The following is a 27737-nucleotide window of genomic DNA, read 5'->3' as shown; positions in this document are numbered from 1 at the left end:
CCCTCGGTTCATTTATCTAGAGAGTCATGGTGTTATACTGGTGTCTAGGGCCTATAATTCTGCAATTTGAGGAAAAACATTTCTGGATGGATCCCATTAAAATGGACTACGTTATCTCAGAATACGTTCACTGTATGTTTTCAGTCGCCCGAAATGATGGAAGGGAGCTGTAAGGTTAGAGAAGACCCAAGTGACCAGTAGACACGCTTCCTGGGAGTGGCTCGATCAGTGCCATCTGGTACGGCTGGTGCCCGCAGGGTCCCAGGAAGGCCTTTCTGGCCTTGTGGGTCTCTCCACACAGGTGTTACCTGACTGGGGAGAAAAATATTGACCCCCTTCCTCTGAAAACATTTCGGAGGCTTGTGTAAGCCATTCCCAAATTCTAGGCGCTACCAAAGGTTTGGACAAGGACTCAGTCCAGGGGTAGACAACTGGTCAGAAGGCAGAGGACTGGGCAATGAAGCCGATAAATCTTGTCCAAAGACAATGAAAACTATTTGTGTGTGTGTGTGTTTGTTCGGGCACTCTGTAGCTACCCCCGTAGCAGTCGAAACGAGGTGAAGCCAGTGGTGAAGATGATGGCACGGACCGTGAGGTAAAGCAATGTTATCCGTAGGGGGTGGGCCCGCCAGCTGCTGCCAGACCGCTGCTGTGGCTTGAATCTGGTGAGGCTCTCACGAGAGCGAAGCCCAGAACTTCCATTCCGAGCCTCCACCTTCAAGCACCCACGTCCGCCGTGGGAGCAACTGCCAGTGAGTCACGCATCGCAGTCCTTCTGCCCCCACGCAGGGGACACTCCTTCCATGTGACCCCCCCCCCCCCCCCGCTAAGTGCCCACAGCGGCGCTGTTAGGCGCCCCCCCCACCCCGCCCTGGTTATCCAGATTCCAGATGCGCAACTTTGCCAACCTTAGTATGTGGCGTTGGTACGTGCGGGGACCCCCGACTCAGTAGGCGCCTCAGGTGCTCCCAGGGACCTGGCTGTGGCCTCACAATCACGACTCACGGACCGCAACCCTGGTGAGTGGGGAGGACGTAACACTTCTCGGGCCTGCACGATGCATCTCACAGAGCCTCACACACACAACCTCACATGACCACTTGTGACACAAACAATACAACCCTCATTTTCCACTGACTGACGAAGGTTCAGAGAGCCGGAGTCCCCGGAGCCAAACTGCGTCCCTAACCCGGCACGGCCTCCCTCCGTCCGAGGACATCTCCAGCCACTGCCCATTCTACACACTCTCTCCCCTTCAAATGCAGCCCCGGCCACCACAACATCCGAAATGTCCTGATTCCCTGGGTTCTACCAGAAAAGGCAGCTCAAAATAAGGAGGAAGGGTCAGGTCTCTCTGAGTCAGCGACAAAGTAGCTTAACCGGTCGCGACGAGAAAGAACAAGCGAGAAGGCCGCTCGTCGCTTATGTACAGCTTTATTTGCGGTTTGTCGGAAACGCTGAGGACGGTCCACAGGTTCCCACGATGCCTGTGGAACGGTCGTTGGCTCGGAGGCTCCTTCCCACCGGGCGGCTGAGGAGCCACGGCCACGCAGGCCCGGGCCGGGCTCACACCCAGTGCCGCCCCGCGCTCAGCGCCGCGCTGAAGGTCCGCAGGGCCCGGTGCGTCCCCCTCACGGCCAGAAGGAGCGACCCCGCTTCGGCCACGTGGCCGGCGTCCCGCAGGTGTCCGGCCAGCGCCTCCGCGTCCCAGGGCCCTCGCCGCGGGCTGGCCAGGAGGTGCCGGACGACGTGCGGGTAGAAGGCGGTGGAGACGCACTTGGCCAGCAGCCCGGCGTCCAGGAGCAGGGACAGGAGCTCTGGGTCACAGTTTGAGTCGTTCACCTTTAAGAAAGGGGACAGGCAGAACATGAGCGACGCCTCGCTTCGTCCTCGCCAGCCAACTCGTCACGCACGCCCTCCCCTCCGCCGCCCGCCAGCCTCACCCCCTCGGCCCGGGTCACCGGTGCTCGCGCCGTCTGCCGTCCCCCGCGCAGGCTCCCCCGCACAGTTCCCCGCCACGGGCTGAGAGCCCCGAGGCACGGCAACGGCTGCCCGGTGCCGAGGGCCAGGAACCATCAAGAGTGCGCCCGCCTCACTCCCCGACTCCTCCCCACTCGGCTCGAGCCGTCCCAGGTGAGGGAGGTGAGGGGTGAGGACTGCATGTCACGTCGTGGCCGTCAGGAGGCCAGCACAGGAGCCGCGTGTGCGTCAGCCTCGACTTCAGAGCCCGGGCTCCCCGCTTGCTTAAGCCTCTAGAAAGCTTGGTACCTAACTTACCTTTTTAAGACTTTTTAAAAAAAGATTTGTGCCTTTTGGAGAGAGACGGAGCGCTTGTGCGTGCAAGCCCACAAGCGGGAAGAGGGAGAATCCGCAAGCAGACTCCGCACTGAGCCTGGAGCCCAGTGTGGGGTTCGACCTCATGACCCCAAGATCATGACCTGAGCTGAAATCAAGAGTTGGAAGCTCAACTGACTGAGCCACCCAGCAGCCCTTTAAGACATTTTTATATCGCTTTGGGGACCAATGCCACGGGGCCCGTTTTCAGCTTGGTCTCTGTATGGTTCTCCGTGGCTGTGACACGTAGCTTAGGCGTTTCTATTTAATATTATTGTCCACATGCTTTGTGAGAAATGAAGTCAACGTTAGTCACACTCAAAACTCTGAGCCCCTCATGCATACTAGGGTGTCACAAACCAGCTTCATCACAGTTCTTCTTAATGTCACTGCGCGCTGTTAGTAGTCTTGGTTGTAGGAACCTCTAATGTGGCATTTCAAAGCCAATTACCTAATGTGTAGACCAGCTATTTACACAATTGAACACAGCGTGGTCTTCCCACGTGTTCCATGACGAGGCGGAAAGGCAACTGAAGAGGAGGTCAATTGTGTCCACCAGCTTCAAGAATTAAAACAAAAGCCGCTCTGGGAACAGAAATTACGACCCACTGGCAGAGAGCATCCATCTTTCTGCAACCTAGTGATCCTTTAAAACCAACAGAAACGTCGGCCCCAAGGCCCCCATCCTTTTGGGATGACATTTTCCCTAAGTCTCTCCCCAAACCTCTGACTCCTCCTTCCTCCACACTCCGTGGCTCTTGTACCCTCTGTCATCAACTGTACACCTGCCTCCCCCGCCAGACTGGGGGCTTCTGGAGGGCACGGAGGTTTGATCCTCCTTCCGGTCCAGCATCCAGTTTAATCAACATGCACTCGATGGCCGAATGAGCCTGCATTCGTGAACACGGTCACGTTTCTGTAAACCGCGCAAGAACGGGACGAGAACACGATCCCTGCAGAGAATCCGAGTCGAGCTGGATTCTGGAACCGCAGAGGCTCCGCCACGCCTGGGCCTCTCGCTCCGTCAGCCCGAGCACACGCGTCTCAGCCACGCTGGCTCAGGAAGACACTTCAGCTGAACTCAATTTAGGGGCTCTTGTTTTTGTTTTTAGAGACCGGATGGTAGGACAGGAAGGTGGTATGAAGGACCAGCTTTTCCGCTGCAAGGGACACGGGTGCTTTCAACACTCCCCACCGGGGGCTGCTGAGGGGTTCTGTGTATCTTCTCGCCTTCCAGCTTCCCTCCTCCTTCTGCTTCACAGCTAGGGGACAAGAACCTTGACCCCGTGTGGGTGCTGCCCCCACCATCCTCGTGTCCACACTGACGGACGGCTGCCCACGTGCCAGCGAGCACTCGGTCTCAACCTTAAAGCATCCCTTTGAGACACTACCGCAGTTGAAGGATGAAAAAACCCATCCGGTGAGGTCAAAGTCATGTGCCGAGTGTCGCGGGGCTGCTAATTGGTGAGCTGGACTAGCAGCCCTCAACTCGGACTTGTCTACTGTTTGCTCGCCTCCGGAGTACGGCCTCTTCAGAGCTAGGATCTTTCCTCTGTTTACCCCCGCAACCCCGATGGCCAGAATAGTGCTGGCCACATGCTAGGGGCTCGGCAAGACGTGTGGGATGAATCCACGAGTGAATGAATCATTCTACCGCTCTCATCCTTTCTTTCTTTGCTGCTGCCTCCCCGCCTGCACGTGCATGCACACACGCACACACACACACGCGCGCGCGCGTGCGGTGCGCCTGAGTTACTGTGCGTCTTATTGTTCGGTTCACCCTTAACAAGAAAGAATCCCTCCACCTAGCCCTCTAGGAGGGAACAGAACGCGTGCCAGGATGCTCCCGGCAAATGTTTGATAAAATGTACAGATAAAAGGCTCAGCATCCAAACACCGCAGGGCAGTACCTTCTTTGCTGCCCTGAACAAGTCTTCAAGGCTAGGACACCTTTATTATTCTGTTTACTCACGATCCCTCCCTTTGGGGGTCTGAAAGTCTCCTAGAAAGGGAGTGATGGATTTTCCCAGCTTGAGGAGGAGACAGGGGTTCTGTCAATGCCTGCTGCTGCGGGCCCTCTCACTCCCGTCTCTGTCCGCTTTTCTCCAGGGCAACGGCTTCCTTAAAATCGGTTTCCGGCCGGATGCGCCCCAGCCTTCCAGAGAGCTGCCGTGAGCTGGCAGGTGGGAGTCCGCGGCAGGCGGGCAGGGACAGGGTGGGTGTCCACTCTCTAAAAGTTCTCTGGGTACTCCCTTGCCTAACGAAGCCTAAGGCAGAAGTCATGGAAATCAAATACAGAATTGCCCCCTTTGGCCCACCCAGAGGTCCGTCCCCTCAAGAAAGGTCGAGTCCGAGACTGCTGACCTGCACTGAGCTGGGGCAGTGGCCAGGCCAAGGTTGAGGGGGGTAGAAATTCTGGCTTGGTGTCTTGTCACCAGGTGCTGAGAAAATGGAAGTGGCTGACCTTGTTTCCTTTCTCTGACCTTGTACTTGGCTTCCAGCTCTTTGCAAAAGATACAGAACGGCCAGAGTATATTTTGTAATTGTCACATACAAGGAAAACACTTATTCTGTGCATATTTGGGACAAAATAGGGAATGAGAGACTACAGAAAGAAAGATGGCTTTTGTGAATACTCCTTCCATCAACTGTATCTTAAAGAAAAGGAGACTGAGGGTCAGAGAAGAGAAGGATGGCCTGAGGGCACCAAGAGCCAAAACTGCTTCTCTCCATGTGCCAGACCTCCTGCCTCGGGGGAGCCAAGGCCAGCTGGGTCGTCAGTCAGCCGAGCAGAGTGCCTGGTGCTCCCCAAGCCCTCCTGGGCACGACTGTCCCACTGCGGAGTTGCCACAGTAATTTGTTAAGTCTCAACTTTTCTTCATTCTTGTGTGTGTGTGTGTTTTTTTAAAGATTTTATTTATTTATTTGACAGACAGATCACAAGTAGGCAGAGAGGCAGGCAGAGAGAGAGGAAGGGAAGCAGACTCCCCACTGAGCAGAGAGTCCAATGCGAGGCTCGATCCCAGGACCCTGGGATCATGACCTGAGCCGAAGACAGAGGCTTTAACCCACTGAGCCACCCAGGCGCCCTTCATTCTTGTTTTTTGTTTTGTTTTGTTTTGTTTAAAGATTTTATTTATTTATTTGACAGAGAGAGAACACAAGTAGGCAGAGAGGCAGGCAGAGAGAGAGAGAGAGAGGAGGAAGCAGGCTCCCCGCCCAGCAGAGAGCCCGATGCAGGACCCGATCCCAGGACCCTGAGATCATGACCTGAGCTGAAGGCAGAGGCTTAACCCACTGAGCCACCCAGGTGCCCTTTCATTCTTGTTTTTGGCCAAAATTTCAACTTAAGGCCCTAAAAGTCTGGTGCTGTCTTACCACCCATTACTCCTAACCTACTTTATTTTCCTTTTTGAAATTTAAAAATAAAAAAGTAGAATTAGGGGGCGCCTGGGTGGCTCAGTAGGTTAAGCCTCTGCCTTCAGCTCAGGTCATGATCCCGGGATCCTGGGACTGAGCCCCTCGTTGGGCTCTCTGCTCAGCAGGGAGCCTGCTTCCTCCTCTCTCTCTGCCTGACTCTCTGCCTACTTGTGATCTCTGTCTGTCAAATAAATAAATAAAATCTTTTAAAAAATTTAAAAAAAAAAGTAGAAATAGTTTAAAAAACCAAATTGTCTATATGTGGACTACCAGAAAATGACTTTTTCCTCCTTTCTTCTCCAGTAATTCTCCATGTGCACAGATATGTTTTCACAATCATACAATATTTGTAGTCTAGCTTATTAATGACATTAAAAATTTTTTTATTGTTTTTACATAGTTTTCAGTATTAAAAATGGTAATGGCTACAAAATCGTCTACTGAATAGATAAAGCATTTATTTAACTTCTCCTGCTTGGAATATTTTAGCTGTTTTTAAATGTTTGGTATTACTGAAGTACTATCAATGAATTTTTTTCTGTATGTGCTTTCTTGGAACCACTCCCGTCGGATAAATTACCAGAGGCATAACCGGGGTGTTCTGGGATAAACTGTGCCCCTACCCCATCGCCACGTTGGGTCCTAAACCCCAGGACCTGAGAACGTGACTTCACTTGCAGAAAGAGCCTTTATAGAGGCAATTGAGTTAAATGAGTCACATGGGCAGATCTAATCCAGTCTGGTGTCCTCATCAGGAGGAGAGGACACACACACACACACACACACACGCACACACACACAGACCGAGGATCAACCCTGTGAGGACACAGGGCGAAGGTGGCCGTCTGCAAGCCAAGGAGAGAGGCCTCCGGAGAGATCAATCCTGCTGACATCCTGACCTTGGACTCTGGCCTCCGGAATTGTGCGACAATAAACTTCTGTGACTTGAGTTGCCCAGTCTCTGGTGCTTTGTTACCACAGCCCACGCACACTAACACACAGGAAAGCGGACCTGAAATCTTTTTTGGCAGGGACATGAACGGGGGTGCAGCCATAGTAAAGCCAAATGCCCGATTTGCATGGGGAGCATCCAAGGAGGAGTGTGTCGGTCTCACTGTAAACGTCTCAGCTTTGGCAGTTATTATTTTGAAAACAAAATTATTTTGCTAATTTGGGAGATGCATAATGATACCTCAAGGATGCTTTAATTTGAATGTTTATTTGCAAGGACCATTTTCCCCCACACTCTTTCCTATCATTTTTGTTTCTTATTGTGGGAAGCATCAAACCTTTCTCTCCTTTACTAGAGTCATGACATCACTCTTTCCCTCGTGGAAGGGTTCTTTGTATAATATTAACCCTGATTTTAGTTATAATGAACATTCTAAAGTGTTTGCAATTCTGTTTGGATTATTTGTTGTTTTATAGAAGTTTTACATTTTTACAATGTCAGGAAAAGAACTGTTCCTTTATGATTTTTTTTCTATTGCTTTAAAGTTTAGAAGTTACAGTTCCTCAAAGGATCTGATATATATACACATTTTTTTCTGATTTTTAAAAATATGTAACTTTTTAATTGATCAAGACTTACTTCAGTATATAGTCTGTGGAAAACCACTCGTCCCTGACATTTGCTTGACTGGTGCTTTCCCAGCTTGAGGAAAAAAATATGTTCTGTCATTTCTGGACTCAGTCGGATGTTGGAAATAAATATGAAACAAGTCCAGGAGGATTAGTTGATTTAATTCCTCTGATCGAATAATTTTTGAATTCGAGTGACAGGCAGTCTGGTCTTGGGAAGAGTAGACAGACTTTGGGCTAGAGACCAATTTCCAGTCTTGGTTTCTTTGCTGAACAGCTGTGTGACCTTGCTAAGGACAATCTCTCAGATTCCACATCTGAAAAACAGAGGGTGTCTAAGGGCTGTGATAACCTACACTTTTAAGTGCCCAGCACAATGCCTGGTTCAGAGTTTAAGTTCAGTAGAGGGCCGAAGTTACTACAGTCAAACAAACAAGGCATGAAGCATGTTCGAGAAGGGGAAGGCGTACACATATCATAAAACGGGTAATGCTTGCCATGTCGGTCACTGATTATTTCTTCTGTAATTAATTTTTGAGAATAAATGAAACTTTGAAGATCTTGGGAAAGAAATCTATTAAAGCACAAAGCGCTACCGTCTTCCAAGTCATGAAAATGTTATCTGCTTAATTCCGGTTTCCACAACAGGTAATGAACCTTCTCTGAATTAAAATATTTGATTTTTATGGATCTATACCAAACGCAGAGTAATTATAACAATGAGGTAAGCTGAAATTCCACTAGCATAATGTATGCAGGGCCTCATTCCAATTATTTTAAAGAAGATCATTTAATATTATTTCACTGTTTACTTGAGGACAGGATATTTGTCTCAGGTTTACATATACTGCTACGAATAAAAGTTATTAAATACCAACTACAAAGGCAGAGAAATAAAAGGGGAGCACAATTGTGTACTGGGATAAGAAAAATGCCCACAGGGTTTCTTCTGTCTCTCTGTTTGTCTGAATGCTATTCAGACTCCCCCTTCCACGGAAGCACTAGTCCCCCTCCCGGCACGGAATTTCACAGTCCGCCTCTTCTAAAACCAAAACGAGGACAAATCCCCTAACGTAGGCTCTAGCAACGGGAGAGAATCGTTGAAATGCCGAGCTTGCTCACCTCTATGACCACAGCAAATGCTGCACAAGGGCCCTGAGTTTGGTGGTTCCACACTCTGTACCTACCTCCTTCCTACTTTCATTTCCTGTGCAATTAACTGTTTCACATGTGACTCTCCCCGTAATTCCTTTGAACATAAGATGTTATTTTACTTGATCTTCACAAAAGTCCTCACCCTACACCCAGTACCATGCTGTTCACTATCTGTGTGGCGTAGAAATCGAATAGATCGACCTACAGGGAGTGAGCTGCCCGTCCCCAGAGGTACCCAGCTAAGAACCGTGTGAGACGGCAGTTTTGAGGAAGCCCTCCAGAGCAGAAGAGACTCTCACTAAGGAGGAACTAGTTGGAAACCTGGATAGAGTTAAAGAGGGGACAAAGAAAGGAGGGCTTCTTGGTTCTGTATAACACCTTTAATGTAAAGATGCGCTTCTGGGAATCTTGGAGGCTCTCCCTCCAACCCAGACACGGGTGCACTGTCAGTAATGCTGGTAGGTTCCTGTGCCTTCCGGGCAAGATGAAAGGGGCTGAGACTCCCCGATACTGAAACACGCGAAGGACGGTCCCCAGAAGCAACTACTCTGAGCAGCTCCATCGGGCAGGGCGACGATCAAGACAAAGGTGCAGCTTTCGACCTGCAGGTGCCCTCGTACCACGAGGGTTATCAGAAACTGGTGGGGGCGCCCCGGGATGTGGTGAGCTCCCGGCCCCCAAGAGCGCTTGACCTCGGAGTCTGAGCGGGTTTGAAGAAGGAAGCCCTGTGGGGGCCAGGCTGTTAGACCAGCTCTGCCCAAGTCTCTTTCAGAGCTAATATGATGCGAGATGCTTCCAGCAATTTCCTTTCTCTGCAGAGAGAACCCACGTCCACCGTAAGACAGCCTGCCCCGTCATGGCATGGCTGAGGACAGGCTCTGAATGTTGGGTCCAGCGTTTCAATTTCAACACCGGCTCCTACTAGCCGGATGACCTCTGAGTCTCTGTGTTTTCATCTGCGAAACTAGAATGCGATCTTCTCACAAGGTTATTAAGAAGAGAAAGCAAGGCTGTGCCTATGACAATGCCTGGCAAAGAGATGGTATCAGAAAGATGGTGGTTATTAGCTTCAGAGAGAAATGCTTAATTAGGTGTGATTAGACCTTATACCCTCCCTCTGTAACCCCTGAACGATGCTCTCACATCTCACCGAGGCTGATGGACAGACAGCCCGACTTAACTTCGACTTATGGTTTTTTTGACTTTACAAAGGTGCACAAGCAACACACATTCAGTAGGTATCACTGCGTTTGGATTCTGGCTCTTTTCCTGGACTAGCAACACGCGGTGTGATCTCCCTGATGAGGCTGGGCAAAGCCACTGCTGCCCACCGGCCACGAGGGTGAACATCTGATACGCTGACCACCCTCTTCTGCACCCACACAGCCGTTCTGTTTCTCACCTTCAGCACAGTAGTCAACAAACTACATGAGATATTCGATACTTTATTATAAATAGGCTTTTGTGTTAGCTGATTTTGCCATAGGTTAACGGAAGCATTTGGAGCATGCGTGGGGTAGGTGAGGCTAAGCTCCGATGTTCTGTAGGTTAGGTGAATTAAATGCATTTTTGACTTATGATATTCTCGACTTATGATAGATTCATTGGGACGTAACCCCATCGTTAGCTGAAGAAGATCTCTACCACACCAGGGTTTTAATTATTCATCAACAACGTAATCTCTAAGACAGACTTTCTATTTCTTCGGGAAAGAGACTGCTAGCCGTTTGTAAGAGGTTACACGCTCAACACTAGAGGTCTGCAAATTTCAGAAGAGCTTTGAGAAGGAAGCAAGCACCGCTACTGGAGGCGAAGCGGGTACAACCTCGGGCACCAGCACTCACGCGCCATCCGTGCAGCTGTAAACACTCACAAAACTGTCAGCGTCTCACGGCTTACAGTGGAATAACACATGTGATCAGCGAGTGGGAGGGCGCCTTTCCACCTCGGTCCACAAGTTTGCAGGAGCAATTGCCTATCAGGGTCCCTGTGCTGGACACTTTTTCTTATAATGTCAACAGGAACTAGCGTCCATCATCGTAAGGGGGAAACTGAAGTTACCAGTGAACTCAGGCCCTCTCCTAATGGATGGAGTGAATAGCAAAATAAACACAAAAGAAGAAAGCAAAAAAAAAAAAAAAAAAGCAGATGTATTATACCTTCCACTGCAATACCACATAGGATTTAAAAACAGCTAGTCAGAAAAAAAATTGTAATAAAATAAAATAAAAATGGCGGGTGAGGATTTCTGCAAAAAGGCCCATTGTGACTCTTCCCTTAGAGAAGTGTCACACGACCTTTCAATGGTGCTGGGAGAGAGTGACGAACGACACCTAGTATTCTTGAGATGACAAAGTGACGGAGGTGGAGAATAGGTGAGTAGCCACCACAGGCTGCCGGCGGGGGGGGGGCAGGTGTCGCGGGGCGGGGGGTGGAGGGAGAGAAGGTGGCCGTGGCTCTGAAGGGTCGCAGGAGGGATCCCCAGGATGCAACCGTTCTGTATCTTGACCAGGGTGGGGGTGACACAAATCTCCGTGCGACGCTACTGCACACAGACTCCCCCCGAATGAGGGTGTGTCAAACGACTGGCATCTGAATCCGTCTGCTCCCGTCCTGCTAGAACGCCACACGGCAGCTGCGCCGGACATCACCACTGTTGGCAACTGGACGAAGGGTGTAACGGATCTCGCCGCAGTGTTTCCCACAGTTGAAGGCAAAGTTAAAATCATCTCAAAATGAAGTTAAAAATACATAAGAATTGGAAAACTCTGCCAAACTTTAGCACCAGGTCTGAAGATACTAGGCATTTTTATGAACACATTTCAGGGTCACAGACGGGTTACCTGATGGGAACATCCAGCCCTAGCTGGAGAGGTTACCGTTAAGTCTCATGACCCAGTGCCCGCAGGTGAGGGTCCTGGCGACTTAGCTCAGCAACTGACTCCTCTGCTTTGGAACTTTGCATCCAGAGGCCACAGAGGTGTCACTGTTATCATCACAACCCCAGGCAAACCAGCCTCAGGCCACCGGCCTATTCAAAACCACAGAGTTTTAGCACAAGGCTGCACGTCAGATCAAAGTGGTACAGAGGTAAATCAGCACCACTTCAAAATGACTTGGGTGCTGCAAGGTTCCCATTTGGTTTTTTATTCTGAAAGTGTGTGTGTGTGTGTGTGTAGGGGGTGGGGCAGGGTAGAGGGAGTGGGGGCGTGTCTGGGGGGGTGGTGGGCAGCCGTTAGGGAGCCCCAGTGCTAGCTGCAGTTCTCTGAGATGCCCTGGAGATGAAGAATCTTTAAAATGAAAACTGATACACTTGCCTATGCAATTTCGAACTGCATTGCGAGCTCTGCGCACGACGAATATGGAAAGGCAATGTATAATACATCACTGTTTTATTCTCGAAGAGGCCCATGGCAAATTTAGTGGGAATACTTAAGCAGCGACACTAACACAGGGTGCGGTGGTGATGAGGAGGAAAAGCACTGAAAATATGCAGTCTGCTTTTCCTCCGTTTTTCCCTTCTTCCTGATTTCTTGGATTTACAATTACAAAAACAAAAAACAAAAAAAAACAGGCTAAGGAAAAAAGAATCCACCATAATTCTTAGCTTCTTGTAAATTCCCCACGTAATGCAATGTTTATGTTAGTGCGGATGGACGGGCGGGCTCCCAGCACACAGGTCCCCTGCTCTCCCTAATTCCGTCTAGTCTCCAGAGAAGCCCTGCTCTAACCAGTCTTCAGTGATAATGAAGGCTAGTCCCAAAATCTTTACAGAATTCAGAATTACACCTCAATGAATAAACGCATTAGATTTTTCTCATTTTGTTCATTATGACCATTTCCAAATGCAATTATGGTCCGTGTTCTGGAACCATATACCTAACTTTCTGTATCCATTGTTATTAAATCTCTTCACTGTCTCGTTTGGCAAGTCTGTACCTTCCGCTCTAGAACTCCCCTCCCCTCTCTGGTCCCTGGAAAACATCCCCTTACATTTCTGTGAAAAACTCACATGCGTGAATATACCCACACACCTAAAATTGCGTGCGTGTGGTGTGTGTACACACTCACAAAACTTCAAATGAAAGAACGGTCTCCCTACAGAAGGGTTTCGGTAAGGATCATACAACACAAATTCATTAAAACACAACCCTGAGCTATCTATTCCCAAAGTGTAAAATTTTAAAAGGCAAGAACAAGTTTCTTCCTTAATCACGATAACAAGACAAGCAGCCTTGAGGGAGAAATCCCAGGCCTTGACTTTAGTATGTCATTCCTCAAGCCAAGACACTGCTTCAACGGCACTTTAGTTTGCCAGAGGAAATAGGAGCTTGAGACTTCAGATGGCTCCAGTAAACGTAACTCGTAGCCACCATCTCACCTTTAATTAGCACATAACCAAACACCTAGACCCAGGCACAGAAGCCCGACTGCCGCGACAAACTCCTTCGATCCAGATTTCAGGTTGCGAGGACAAGTCCACTGGTCCTGGATTGCTTCGACATTTCCCTAAAGGGACTAACAGGCTGCTTCTCTAGAGAAACTGCTTCCTTATTCGGCTTTGTATTCTCAGCACATAAACACGGAGTCTGATTCATGGGAGGAGTTTAGTCCATGTTTATAAAATACATATTTACTTCTTAGACAAAACAGAAAGAGCTACTGTGGTCAGAGGACATTGCAGATAAAATGGTCTGAGATAAATCATGGATATTATTTATGAGAATGACAATGCAAATTCATTTCTCGGAAACACACACGAGAGTCAGTCCCCCTGGAATACCTGGCCGACGGCGGTGACGTGCTCCAACGCCACGGCGTGAAGGCGCTCATCCCGGCTCTCGAGGAGAAGTTTCAGGGCTGGGAGCAGCAGGGACTGGCTGAGCAGCAGTGAACACAGCTCCCTCACGGCCTGAAAGCGCAAGTACAATCGGGTGAGCGAGGAGGCAGGAGGCACTCCATATCCCAGGCACTACTCTGGTGGGGTCTCTTTCCACACCTTTTCGTAGGAGTGTTGTGTGTCTGTGCATGTATGGAGCACAGATGGGGCCACGCTGATTTAGTATTTGGTACCTGCTTCCTTCATTTCACAACAGACAGTAAATATCTCCCTGAGCTCTGATATTCACCTGATACTCACCAGACACTGCATTTCACGGCTGCCCAGGGTCCCCCTGGATGGATAGAGGACTGCAGTCTATTCTTCTAATCTCTCCAGAGCTCTAGTTTCCTCAACAGCAAAATGGAGGTCATTATATCTGCTTTGCAGTTTTGTGTGTGTGTGAGAATAAGTGTTAATGAATAGTAACATACAATGCTCGGAATCTTCTAGACACTTTACGAATGATAAACATTATTACCAGTTGTTATTATGAACAATATCTAGTTGTCCTCTGCAACAAGAAAAGCCAGCAACTTAAACACTTAAAAACCTGTTTATAATTCTAATGTCAAGGTGAACCGAACGTTTCATGAAAACTATCTGTGGTCCAGAAAAATGAAAATGCATTTGGATCTCCACATATACATTTGAATTTTGTCCTCAGCGTTTTATTATCCTAGCTGAACCTGTCATCAGAGAGCAGACTTTTATATAAGATAACAAATGATAATCCTTCACAACGAAAGTACAAGAGAATAGACAATAAATTTGCAAGCTCTTCCTCCCTGCCGAGCTGTATGCTCCCCAGTGTCCTAACTAGCTGTAACAGAAAGAACAGAACATCTGGACCAAGGACCAGACAATGAGTGCAACTTCATTATACAAAGCAAGGGCTGTTTTTGAAAGAACTGAGAAATCTCTACCCACAACCAATGCCATGGGACTGGTCTTTCTCTTGCCCTCCTCCAAGAGTGGCACATCAGAGAAGAAAAACTCAAATTTATGACATTTTCATAATTTCTTTGCATTATTATAAAGTATAGATAAAACAAGAAGCTCCTATTTAAAGCCCAGGATAAAGGCCTCTCTGGCATTCCGCTCACTGTAGTGTTTTCACCTTTCCCCCTAGCGTGTCTACTGGAAATCAGCAAGGCCTTCAGTTTCAGATTGGAAGGTCCTGCTACACAACCTTGTGTGAAACTGATCAACACCGGCAGGTAACAGATTTGTAAGGTGTGTACTTCAATCGTCATGGATCCTAAGTCAGAAAAGTCCCCTGTGAGCCCTAAAGTACACAGTCAGACAGTCTCACCGAGCATCTGGGCCAAAGAGAAACGCAGATTTGTAACTGAGATGCCTAAACCTGCAGAGAGTATTTGGGAGGATGAAACAGAAACTCCCATCATGACAGTTTCACATAGCCGCCGCCCACCAACTTGCTTCTGTCTCCCTCCTTCTCCTGGAACGTCCTAGCAATGCTCCCCCACCTGCACATTCCTTGGTGCCCAGGAGACCTTCCGGCCACCAGGGAATTTTCTGGATCTCTGCTGTCCCACATGGCAGCCAGGAGCCGCATGTTGGCTAGTGAGATCGGCCTAGTGTAATCGAGGCACTGTTTTTAAATTTTTATTCAATTGTCCTTCACTTTAAATTTCAGTAACCACACACGGCCGTGGCTACCGTCCTGGAAGTGAAGCAGACACAATGAGCTCCCGCATTCCTCTGGTCCCTGCACAAGCCTCAACCTCTGCTGCTTCTCTGCCTGCGAGACCCTTACTGGTTCTTAGGGTCTCCGCTAAAAAGGGCACAGGAAAACCCCAAGTCTTACAAAGCCACCTCTGATCTCCCAGGCCCAGCACTCCTCTGTTCCCGCCATACTTCGTAAACATTTCCTCTGTTATCGTAATTATTCATCTGTTCATCTGCCTCACTTTCCCTCCTCTGTATTCCAGACTTGCTTGGTATATACTCTACCTTAAAATATTCGTATATAATTCCTTCTCATCTCATATCTACTCGTTGACTGAGTTATCAGTACTAGGTAAAGAGGCATTTCTCAGCACTTTATGATAACTTAGACTAAGCACAGCACAACAGCTTTGAGGACAAGTTTTATCAAAATAACCTGGATACCCTTCGGAGCAGACAACCTGGACAGATGATGAGGAGGTGTGTCTGCCTAGCTGTCTAGGACAGGGCACTTAAAGGGACTTACCTTTTCCTTCATCCCGTTTCTTGTCCCCTGACTAAGTTCCCATATTTAGAGGATTTTTTTTTTCCTTCATGACTCTTTGAATGCCTTTAGGTCATGCCTGCTGTTGCTCATGGCACTTGCTGAATTGTGGCCTTTACGGTTTTGCTGATGGAAAATATTACCAGAAGGATAAAATGAAGGACATCTAAGAGCGGAGGAGTCCTTTTTGAGCTGCTGAGTACTTTTCATCTCTTAGCTAACAGTGATTGGCTAAGTACTCCCAATTTAACGACTATACTAGGTTCTCTGCGTAGTTTCCCCTCTGTTGCAAGAAGACAGTGTATCAGGAGTTTTATAGAGGGATTTTGGGAGCTCTAAGAAAGGTCAAAATAGCAAAGAGAACCAGAAAACACCCCCCAGGTACCTTCCCAGCTCAAACCTGTCTAGCCATCAAGATACAGAATAAGAGACCTCGAATGCAGAGGAACAGGTATGTCTGGGCCCAAAGGCAGGCCAGAACCCAGGGGACTGTCATCTATGGTGAGGCCCCGGGCCACGGCTCCTGTGGCTGCTGGGTGTCAGAGAAGCAGGACCAGTCCTCCTGCTCATCCTGGGCTATCCTGTGCCTGAAGACATGGCAGGGCCTGTGGCAGGAGCGTGGGGCAAGGTGTACAGGGATGGGTGTCACCTGATCTGAAAATCGAACTCCAGACATTATCAAAAGTAACTCAACTGCGAGAGGGAACAATCACGTTGAGACTTAGCTGCTGGAGATTAGCTAGGCTCACTCATCAGCGGGCGTCTAACTCCCACCCACCTGACCCAACGCCCCTGGGACTCTTGCTGGTTCTGGCTGTACCTCCATGAAACCGGGGACCTTCGGGGTCGGTCACAAATAGCTGGAACTTGGAATTTTAAATCTGTAAATGCCGAGAATCTGTTTTGTGCTAATTTCTCATTCGGAATATCTCCCGTTCCTGAGAATGTTTCATATATTGCCATGGATACAAGCTAAGGAGGAGAATACAGAACTTTCCAGACTGTAGGACACATGACCTATGAGCAACATTGATTTTATCCTTCCGGTAATATTTTCCGCCAGCGAAACCAGCATGACCGGAAGTAAACAAGTACCAGGAACAACAGCAGGGATCACGTAAAGCCGTTCTCAAGAGTCACGAAGAACAAAAAAAAATCTCTAAATATGGGAACTTACTGGGGGGATGGGAAATGCGGATGAAGCAAAAGGTTAAGTCCTTTTAAGTACCCTGTCCCAGACAGGCACAGGTACTTTGTAAACCACAGAGTAAGGCAACCAAAGGTACTGGGTTACAAAAAAGTGAGTCATGGATAATTTTCCCACCACGGTGAATTCAACATTATGCAGTTCTGAAATTAGACTGTGTAATTTCCAAATGCAGTAAAATAAACTTAACAAGACATTTCCATTTCTTAATTACAGTGTTCCTTCCTTTGTAACAATTTTAACTCACATTTGAGCACAGTTAACAATCAATAAAAATAGTACATAACCTTGGCAAGATTCCTTTAATCATGGCATCCTAAGACAAAAATCTGTACATGTACCCAGTTAAAAGAGAGCACTGAGGCTGCATAAGGAAAAACAAACAAAAGAAACCGTGGCAACACAACTCATTTGATGATAATTACCCCTCATCTCATCAAACTGGAACAGACAAGTGATAAGGACCTCCTTCAAAATGGGGCTCAATCTGGTACCTTTCTGCCACCCCCAAGAAAACGGCGGACCCATGGAAAAGTTGTGAGTCCTAACAGATTGCCTCAGGTCCTCCTCGAAGGCCTGGAGACCTTGAAGAACACTTAGAACTAGAGTCGCCTCGGAGATGACACAATCTAAGCTTGTTTCAGAGGTCAGAAAAGGTAGGTTTGGAGCGTCTGGTGCTCTCCCCACGAACACAGGTCATCTCTGGCCCCATGTGCAACAGGACGGCACAATTTCATGCCTCGCTGGGCCTCCGGCTGCTGTAGTGCAGCTCCTGTCCCTGCCCTTCAGGTGCTCCCAGTCCCAGTGAAGAGGAGAGCCACGGAGATCCCTCTCTGTGGCGTGTGAGGACGATGCTACCGGACGTGGGCTTACGGCACGGCGCTATCCATTCTCATTCCCCTAAAACACTCAGGAATCACTGGTCCAGAGATTCTTAGATCAAGCAGGGCCACGGCAGATAAAATATCACTCCATTTGTCAAAGTGCCTCAAGCTGGCCATAGGAGCGCGCCGGGGAGGCCGAATCTTCACAGCTATTTAGTTTCTCATTTAATCACTGACTCCTTTTTTAAAAATAGGAAATACAAAGCATCACTTATGATTCATTAGTCAATAAAAAAGAACAACATGGGCGCCTGGGTGGCTTAGTGGGTTAAAGCCTCTGCCTTCGGCTCAGGTCATGATCTCAGTGTCCTGGGATCGAGCCCCGCATCGGGCTCTCTGCTCAGCGGGGAACCTGCTTCCTCCTCTCTGCCTACTGCTCTGCCTACTTGTGATCTCTGTCTGTCAAATAAATAAATAAATAAATAAATAAAATATTTAAAAAAAAAAAAAAAAGAACAGACTTTTTCCTCTATGTCCTAGTAGGTCGCCCCCTAAAACTTCAAGTTCAACGCTAACAGTACTCATTCTGCTTTGGACACTCGGATGTGTTAATCATCCATCGCCGGGGGCCTGAACACTAACATATGTAACTGTTGCTAACCTTGATTACAAAGCTAACAGTATGTGCTGAAGGTCAGAGATGCTGCGGCCGTGTTCTCAGCTAACTTCCCTTCCCTGCCTCAGCACCAACTGTAGCAAAACCAAACCGAGGAGGATATTTAAGTAAGCTAACAAACTTTTCCAGGTAATGATGGAGATCCGAACACCCTTCCACCTAAAACACCAATAATCCAGGCCTTACAGACTACAGGCCATTCTTGAAAAAGTACCCTAGGAAAGGGGGGAAATGACAGTAAAACTCACACAACTACATATAACACATTCAATACGCGAACACCCCAGTTGGGGTAAGAGCGGCTCCCGTGGAAGGATTTCTCTCCTCAGCGTTCAAGCAGGGCCTCCGTTTGGGGACCAGGTCCGCCATCCGTTGCCTGAGTGACCTGAAACAGGACCTTTGCTCTCAGAGCCTCTGTTTCATCTGCTAAAAAATGAAGGTCAAGGAACCTCCTTCCGGTGGTGGCGAAGGTTAAACCAGATGGTGGGAGTGGGAAGCCGAGAGTGCCAGTGGGTGCCGGGCATCACTGTTACCCAGCTTGCGACCCTAAATCGTGTTTCCCCAGCCAAGGTTCACCAGAACTGGCGGGGCCCTTCTCACATTTGGTCCTGATCTAACAAAGCCTGATCTCAACCGATGTTAAGGTCATGATGAACCCTCGTTGTTTATATACTACTCACCCTGGAGGGACGACAAACTGCATGGAGTCCCCAGCTCCACACAGCATGCTAAATCCCACCGCAGGTGAGAGGGGGTGACACAGCCGTGGCTGCAACCCTCAAGGGCTCACAATACAGCCCAACACACCACAGGTAAGGAAGTAGCTGACGCAATGGCGGGGTATAAAAGGTTCAATATCTTACAGAAGAATTTTGTCGTTCTGGTCGTTGGAAGACTTCTTTCAAGGGATAAAATATTTTAAAATTTAATCAGAAAACACCCAGACCCTCATTCAGAAAACAAGTCATTAAATGTACATTCCTAATGAGAATATTTTCCTTGAGTGATTACAGTGAGGATTCAAAGAATCATATTTATAATTTTATTTTATCTCCTACATGGTAGAAACTTGAAAACCAATTAATCAATTTAGTGCCATTATCCAAATGCTTACATTTAAGACATGTAAAAATTGCTCAAACAATACACTGCTGAGGTCGGGCTCACAGGAGGGAGCTGTAATTAATATGTACTTATTTGAGAATACACAAATTTATATATATATTAAGCAAACACCTCAGAGACAGCCAAATTATGGGATCAAAGAGAATGATGGTCAAAGTGGAGGCGGCTGTGTTTCGTCCACGTTTACAGAGAATACATATCGTGGTCATGCCATCTCACGACGATGACGGCAGAAGGCTGGCACCTGCTGAGAGGGGCGCCGGGGCTTACTGCTCTGTTACCAGCTGGCCCGGTTCGGGCAGAGACAGTACACGGGCTGGATCCCAAGACCCCAGGCATGGGAGCTTAAGTTCGACATAAGAGGGCTTCCCACAGGAACTGAAGGCTGAGTTACACTCTGGGGCTTGTAAAGGGGATAGGCAGAGAAAACCTCCTCAAAGCCCCCTCTCGGCGTGGCTGTCCTTCGTTTGATCTGTTCCAAATTATGGGCCTCTGCCTCCTGATAACTTACGCTCAGTGTTCGTCAAGCCCAGTCGCTGACGCCGCTTCTCTTAAAGACTCTGGATCAGGGAAGGGCTGCCCCCCAGGAAAACCACTGGAATTCTCCACTCACCTCTGCAGGGAGCATCTGCTTGGTGTTGTATAAAGAGCGGCAGATTTTCAAGATCTCATTCCCCAGTCCGTCCCTGTTCTCCGCTGCGCACCTGGTCAGCATCCCGGTCATCAGCCTCACCCACGGATTGCTGGTTATGCTGGTTCTGAGGGAGAAAAACACGAGGCACTGAGAATGAATGGTTAATGTTGTAACAACTGGGATGCGAAATGTTAAGAAAGAAAAGAACTGCCACCTCGTGAAGTGAAATGCTCTTTGGCAAAGGGCAGTCACAATCCAGAGGATGTGTTCCTTCAAGTCCCTCTTGCAGAAAAGAGAACATCTCCCGGAGAGAAAAGAGCTCGCTGGGGCATCACCGAGTGCCCAGCAGTGTGGGGGCTGCGGGCAGACCTTCAGAGCACAGCGGCCCGGAGGCCGGAGCTCCCGCCGGGCTCACGGGCCGGCTCCCCGGCTTCCCACCTGGGTGTCTCAGGGAAGTCACTTCAACGCTCTCAGCCCAGATGATCGGTACTGGGGAAGCCACTCAGCCTCTCTGGGCCTCAGGTTTCCTTACTCTGAGAAAGCAATTTAATATTTTCCTAAGAAAATCGCTTTATTCAGTGAATGATGTCTGTAACTGTGCCTTCTCAATAGCAGGCAGATCTGAGTATTGGCCACCTAAATACTGGCTTCCGCTGAGCCTCGGATTAGGACAAGGATTTCAGGGCCAGGGCAGGGGTGAGGGCCAGCGAGGGCAGTGCACAGCGGAGGTCACCTGGGAGCACAGGCAAGCAGTACAGAGACCACACTGTGTCCCTCATGCAGTTTCTTTCTCTTTCTTTCTTTCTCCCTTTCTCTTTCTTTCTTTTTAGGATTTTATTTATTTATTTGTCAGAGAGAGAGAGAGAGAGAGAGTGAGCATGAGCAGAGAGGGGGCAGAGGGACAAGCAGGCTCCCTGATGAGTGAGGAGCCCTGAGATCATGACCTGAGCCGGAGGCAGTTGCTTAATGGACTGAGTCACCCAGGAGTCCCCAGTTTCCTTATTTCTAAAACATAAAAGCATACGAGTTTGCTTTTTGTTTCCCTTCTCTGGATGTCAGTACCCCGTGTTTCATACAAACTTCACAATTTGCATTTCCAGAAACACGTTAAAGGTACATTCATTCCATGGCCCCAGGAACAGGTTACCAATTTTGCTTATAGTGTTATTTAAAACAATTTTACTATTTGTAAGTCTGTTGTCTTAGCACAGCTCTAGATTCTAGACACTGAACACCTAAGGTGGTTCTTCCCTTCAAAGGACTTCATTCCTTATCCCCTAAGAAAAATGTCAAGTGTAACAATGACAAAGGGACTGACAATACTAGCCTTTGGCAAAGCCTTTGTATCTCGGCTCAAACGAACACTGTGTGAGGACAAAGAATACTGCTTATTTCAAGGGACGAACAAAGCTCTGAGAGGGTCTGGAGGACTGGGGAGTCTTCTTACACTCAAGGACTCACCCTCTGCTTTTCTCTTGCACAGGCTGAATTCCACTCTCCTGGGTTTTCTCTAATGGGCCGCCTCAAGGCAGCGGAACCAGTGGCTGGCAAAACAGCGCACCCCAATGGCCCATGCAGCGTGGACGTGAATTATCAAAATGTATTTTTCACCAGCCAGTTTTAATACACTGGATGAGAATTATAAATCTCCCACAAGGATGGATCCATTATGCTTTCCATGTATTTTCCTCCAGGGGAATACAACCAAAAACCCACTGGCACAAAAACAGACACACGGATCAATGGAACAGAACACGGAACCCAGAAATGGACACTCAACTCTACGGTAATCTTCAACGAAGCACAAAAGAATGCCCAATGGAAAAAGACAGTGTCTTCAACAAACAGTGCTGGGAAAATTGGACAGCCATGTGCAGAAGAATGAAACTGGACCATTTCCTTACACCACACACAAGAATAGGCTCAAAGTGGAGGGAAGACCTAAATGTGAGACAGGAATCCATCCAGATCCTTAAGGAGAACACAGGCAGCAACCTCTTCGACCTCAGCCGCAGCAACTTGTTGCTAGATAAGTCTCCAAACGCAAGGGAAACAAAGACACAAATGAACTATTGGGACTTCAACAAGATCAAAAGCTTTGGCACAGCAAAGGAAACAGTTGACAAAACCAAAAGACAACTGACAAAATGAGAGAAGACATTTGAGATGTCTTATCAGATAAATGGTTAGTATCCAAACTCTATAAAGAACTCACCAAACTCAACACCCAAGAACAAATAATCCAATCAATAAATGGGGAGAAGATATGAAGAGACATTTCTCCAAAGAAGACATACATAATGGCCAATAAACACATGAAAAAATGCTCATCACGAGGCATCAGGGAAATACAAATCAAAACCCCAGTGAAATCAAAACCCACACCAGTCAGAATGGCTAAAATTAACAAGTCAGGAAATGACAGATATTGGCAAGGATGGAGAAAGGGGAACCCTCCTACACTGCTGGTGGGAATACAAGCTGGTGTAGCCACTCTGGAAAACAGCATGGAGGTGCCTCATAAAGTTGAAAATAGAGCTACCCTACGACCCAGCAATCACACTACTGGGTATTTACCCTAAAGATACAAATGTAGTGATCCAAAGTGGCACTTATACCCCCATGTTTATAGCAGCAATGTCCACAACAGCCAACCTATGGGAAGAGCCCAGATGTCCACCGACAGACAAATGGATAAAGAAGACATGGTGTATATAGACAATGGAATATACTCGGCCAGCCAAAAAAAAAAAAAAAAAACACAAAAAATCTTGCCATTTGAAGTGAAATAAGTCACTCAGAGAAAGACAATTATCAAATGATCTCAACTCATAAGTGGAATTTAAGAAACAAAACAGAGGATCACGGGGGAAGAGAGGAAAAAATAAAACAAGAAGAAATCAGACAGTGAGAGAAAACATAAGAGATAATCATAGGAAACAAACTGAGGGCTGCTGGCGGGAGAAGGTGGGAGGATGGGGTAAATGAGTGATGGACATTGAGGGCACATGATGTAATGAGCACTGGGTGTTATATAAGACTGATGAATCACTGAACTCTACCTCTGCAACTAGTAATACACTATATGTTAATTAATTGAATTTAAATAAAAAATTTTAAAAATTGAAACAAAATTTTAAATATTAATTCATTAACAATAAAATGTATGACAGTCACATAACGCACACGATTAAAATACCTATAAAACAAAAGCACAAAAAACTAAAACACCCAAGTTGGTTCAGTCAATTAGCAGTCAGGTGGATCAAGCAAATTTCTTAGTTTTTAACTTTACTGTGCTAACTGGCAACATTCAACCGTTGTCACACTCTACTTCCCTTCTTCCTGCCTTTCCCACTCTTTCTCCCCTCCCTCCCTTTATGGGGGTGTTATTCCGAAGTGCTGAAGTCATACACTGGATTATCCACCAACCAAAAAAAAGGTACTCAAAACCACTCTTAAGAACAGATTTTGGGGCGTCTGGTGGCTCAGTCGGTTGGGCATCTGCCTTCAACTAGGGTCGTGATTCCAGGTCCTGGGATCAAGGACCTTGACCTCCCTCTCCCTCCACGGCTCCCCCTGTTTGTTCTCCTCTCACTGTCAAATGAATAAATACAATCTTTAAAAAAAAAAAAAAACAATTTTGAAAGTGTCCCATCATAGAGTCTCTTGTGATAAAATACCAATTTGGCCCAGGAAAAAAGCCAAAACAGACGTTATTTGACCCACCCTCAGCTTCCCTCTTGGAAATAGGTATGGCTGGTAGGAGGGGTAAGAGGACCAGTAATGGTTTGACTCTAATGAGTTAAAAAAGGAGGTTTTTATTTATTTATGTTTAAAGATTTTCTTTGTCAGAGAGAGAGGGGGACAGAGAGAGTGCACAAGCGGGGGGAGTGGCAGGGAGAGGGAGAAGCAGGCTCCCTGTTGAGTAAGGAGCCTGAAGTGGGACTCGATCCCAGGACCCTGGGACCACGACTTCAGCTGAAGGCAGACATTTAAATGACTGAGTCACCCATGCGTCCCTTAAAGGAGGTTTTTAAAACACGGGTTAGCAATTTACAAACTTCACTTTATACTGGCTTTCAAAGAATGTACCTCTAAAAACTAAGATTTTTTAAATCTATAAATGTATTAAATGTTTAAAATGCAATAAATGTCTTAAGTGAAGCTGACTTTACTTCTTGTGGGTAAGTGAGTGATTTGAAATGGTCACTGTTCTAAAAGTACAAGAAACCATAAAACCACAGTAAACTAATAGACTGGGGGGAGTGTACTTTGATACTGAGAAATTCTCTTTAGACCAAGAGATCCATTTTGAGGGCACGAGGAAACCTATACTGCAACCCTAATCATCTGTTAAAAAAGCAAAGCATTACTGACAATCTAATTAGTGGGCCATATCTACCGCACATGATCGTCACAGAGGAGCTGGTTAGAAATGGATTCCCAGGGGAGAGCTGGACTCCGCAAGCCAAGCATGGGTGACTCTCTCTCTCTCTTTTTTTTTTTTTTTAAGATTTTATTTATTTGCTTGTCAGAGAGAGATCAGGAGAGAGAGAGAGAGAATGAGAGCTAGAGCGTGCACATGCAGGGAAAGCTACAGGCAGAAGGAGAAGCAGGCTTCCCGCTGAGCAAGGAGCCCGATGTGGGACTCGATCCCAGGACCCGGGGATCATGATCTTAGCTGAAGGCAGCTGCTTAACCAACCAAGCCACGCAGGCGTTGCTGGGAGACGGCTTTTAACAAGCCCCTGGGGTCCCGGGGCAGCTCTGCCAAGACAGCCGGGACCAAACGGCAATGCTGCTTCAATGCAGCCCCCCATGGGAAACCGAAGGTTTTATGACGGGAGAGCCTGTACTGCATGGTTTCCAGCAGTGAAGGTAAGAATGTCGTGTCGAAAGCTGCATATCCGGGTGGCACACACGCCACACATGACAGAGATCTCAGAAACGTTCTTCCCCGTTTCTACAGACACGGGGCTGGACACAAAACGAAGATGCCGCTCTCCCTGGTTTGCCTCGGATAATCTTGACAGTCTCATCCTAGGGAGAAAGGACAGAGTCTTTGCTACATGTTCTTTAAGAGTCCTTTAAAAACTGCTCGCAGATGGATTTATCTCCAGGAACATCTCCTTCCCAGGCCCGGAGCTGAGCCCCGGCGCAGGCAGCGTGGGCTTGCTGAGCACCGGAGGAAAAGACCGGGCGGGGGGCAAGCAGGCGTCTGAAACCGGGCCACGGGGGCTTCTATTTCTGGCCAGCGAGGAGCAGCAGTTCATGACAGAAGCATATGTGCTCAGAGAAAAGCTGGCCGCCTCTTCCGAAGGAAGCCTCGGCCGGCAGCTCGGGGACTGCAGGACCGCTGAGCGCGGCCACCAGCGGCAGCTGTGAACTCAGCAGGACAGGGAGGGTCGCGGGCCGTGAAGGGGGCCGGGCGTCGGGTAGAGCGCCGCCTCCTCCCCTTACCAGCCGCGGGACGCCTGAAGTCCTTTACCTTCTGCGTCTCCACTCCCTCCTCCTTCTGCCTTCTGGGGAGGCTTACACAGTGAACTGGTAATATATGTAAATTGCACATAACATTGTGTGTCCTCAATAAATGCGAATTATCAATTTGTTCCATATGGATTCTCAAGTTAGCACTGCAAGCTGTGTTAAAAGGGACTCAAAACATTTCCTGGTGAAAATACTAGAACACAATTATTTTGTCGCTATATAAATCAGATTTTTTTTAAAAGAGTTTTATTTAGGAGAAAGAGAGAGAACCAGTTGGGGGGTGGTAAGGTAGAGGGAGAGAGAGAGAGAAAGAAAGGCAGACTCCCCGCTGAGCAGGCAGCCCGAGGCAGGGCTTGGTCCCGGGACCCTGAGATCATGACCTGAGCCGAAGTCAGACGCTTAACTGACTGAGCCATCCAGGCACCCCTAAGTCAGATGTTATTACTAACCACGGTCTGATATTTTTGAGTAAAATATTTGCATGTAGGGGCAAGGAGAAATGGAAAGAAAGTGCAATATTTCAAATAAACAATTCTCCTTTCTGCTAAAGGCCGATTTTATGTATTTCTTTTGAAGGTACTGAATTTTTAAAACTAAAGAGCAGACAAAAGAGATGTAACTTTATGTTACCACTTACACGGAGTCCTGGCTCATAGGTGGCCAAGCTTGCAAGAGCAAAACCAAGTGCTGAAACTCCGCCTCTTGGTGGCTGGACTCCAGGAGTTCCGCGAAGAGAGCGCGGCGGTTCTCTTCGTTCTCAATGTCAGCTATGTCTACCTGGAAGTGGAAATACACACTTGACATTGGTGGCAGAGGCTACTTCACTGGTTTACAGAGGAATTCACATTTGATGATTCTGATTAAACACTCTTGAAAATTTTTACAATGTGTTGAGAGGTGAGATTCACCCTACCACCCTAACCACCCCTCACCCCCCAAAATCTTCAAAAGCTCTAAGCCTTACTCTTACGTTAAACAATTGTTTAGAACAAATTATAGGAAGGTTCTGAACGTTCATTACAAAAATAAATTCAAACAAGCAGAGGACTGGCTTATTGGTATTTAATATGTGTTATGTTAAAATGCGGAATTATTGTATATGAAATTATACTAGTTCATCATACTTAACATTAGTCAAACTTTTTTCATTTAAATTATCATAAATGCATTTCTACTTCTCATTTTAGCATGATTACTGCTAAGTTTTCACGTTGTCTAGACAATTTCTCTAATTTGAAATTTAAAGATTTGACTAAAGTGCATTCGTCATAGGATTTTCGTGACACATCAAAATCAAACAAAATATCCTCTTATTCCCATCTCCATTTCTAATGCAGAAGGAGTTCTGACCAAGTCAAGAACACGAATTCATCCCCCAGTTGCGTAACTGAATGATACGTCCTTCACATCGAGGCAGTCCGGAAACAAATCGCACCTCCAGCATCTGTGGCTGACGGTTTTGCTATGCTAAGTTAGAAAGCAGTTTTAACTATAAAAGTAAGCCAACAGCTGCTTTTCCTGTTCCCTAGCCTCTCTGAACACAGACTCTCTCCATTTGGGTCCCTGAGACTCAGATGACAGATACCTTGAAAGGATAACGAAAACGGATGGTTACCTGTACATTTGTTAGTTTGTCTGTACAAATGCATGTTTCCAAAGCATTTAATTTAGTGGTCATTTTGGCTCTAATCCTAAGTAGCCACATGAACAGGGCACAGCATGAATTCTGCATTTCCACAAGAGTTGATATGTACTATGAAATGATTGGTAATTACTATGGCAACCGGAGCTCACATGGCAACCCAACAGATCCTTCAAAACCTGCCTGAAGCCCCAAGTCACTCTCCATGGACTAACCCCTGAGCATTTTACAGTTTTTGAAATAATTTCAGAATCCAGGAAGAGTTCACCCTTAAAATGGCTTTGGGTGGAGAACAGCACGGGTGTTATTAACCTCCCTTTACAGATGAGGAAACTGCCTTCTCTGTCCCAGTAACGTGGCTGGCAAGCAGTAGAGCTGATACGTAATTATCATCAGATCAGGATGTTCTGGAACTAGAGGACTCAACGAGCCAGATGAGCTCCATAGTATTTAAACGGGCGGTCTAATTGGGAGTTTGGCAATATAGTCTTGCCTATTTATAAAGAAACGTTTAAAACAAAAAAAGTCTCAAACT

General features: G+C 47.3%; 1 protein-coding gene across 1 annotated transcript in view; it reads right to left on the bottom strand.

Moving 5' to 3' along the window:
* Positions 1–1417: 1417 nt before the first annotated feature.
* Positions 1418–27737, bottom strand: part of NBAS (NBAS subunit of NRZ tethering complex) — a 319994-nt gene continuing 293674 nt past the window's right edge. The window contains exons 49-52 of the mRNA XM_080813961.1: positions 26198–26337; positions 20051–20195; positions 13274–13402; positions 1418–1842 (exon numbers count right to left, since the gene is read on the bottom strand). Coding sequence (XP_080670087.1) covers positions 1567–1842; positions 13274–13402; positions 20051–20195; positions 26198–26337 — 690 coding nt within the window. The 3' untranslated portion in view covers positions 1418–1566. The remainder of the gene's footprint in view (positions 1843–13273; positions 13403–20050; positions 20196–26197; positions 26338–27737) is intronic.

This window comes from Martes martes (genome assembly GCF_963455335.1).
Source record: "Martes martes genome assembly, chromosome: 9".
Lineage (NCBI taxonomy): Eukaryota > Metazoa > Chordata > Mammalia > Carnivora > Mustelidae > Martes > Martes martes.
The sequence above is the reverse complement of the archived record's forward strand: the minus strand, read 5'-3'. Positions and strand labels throughout refer to the sequence as shown.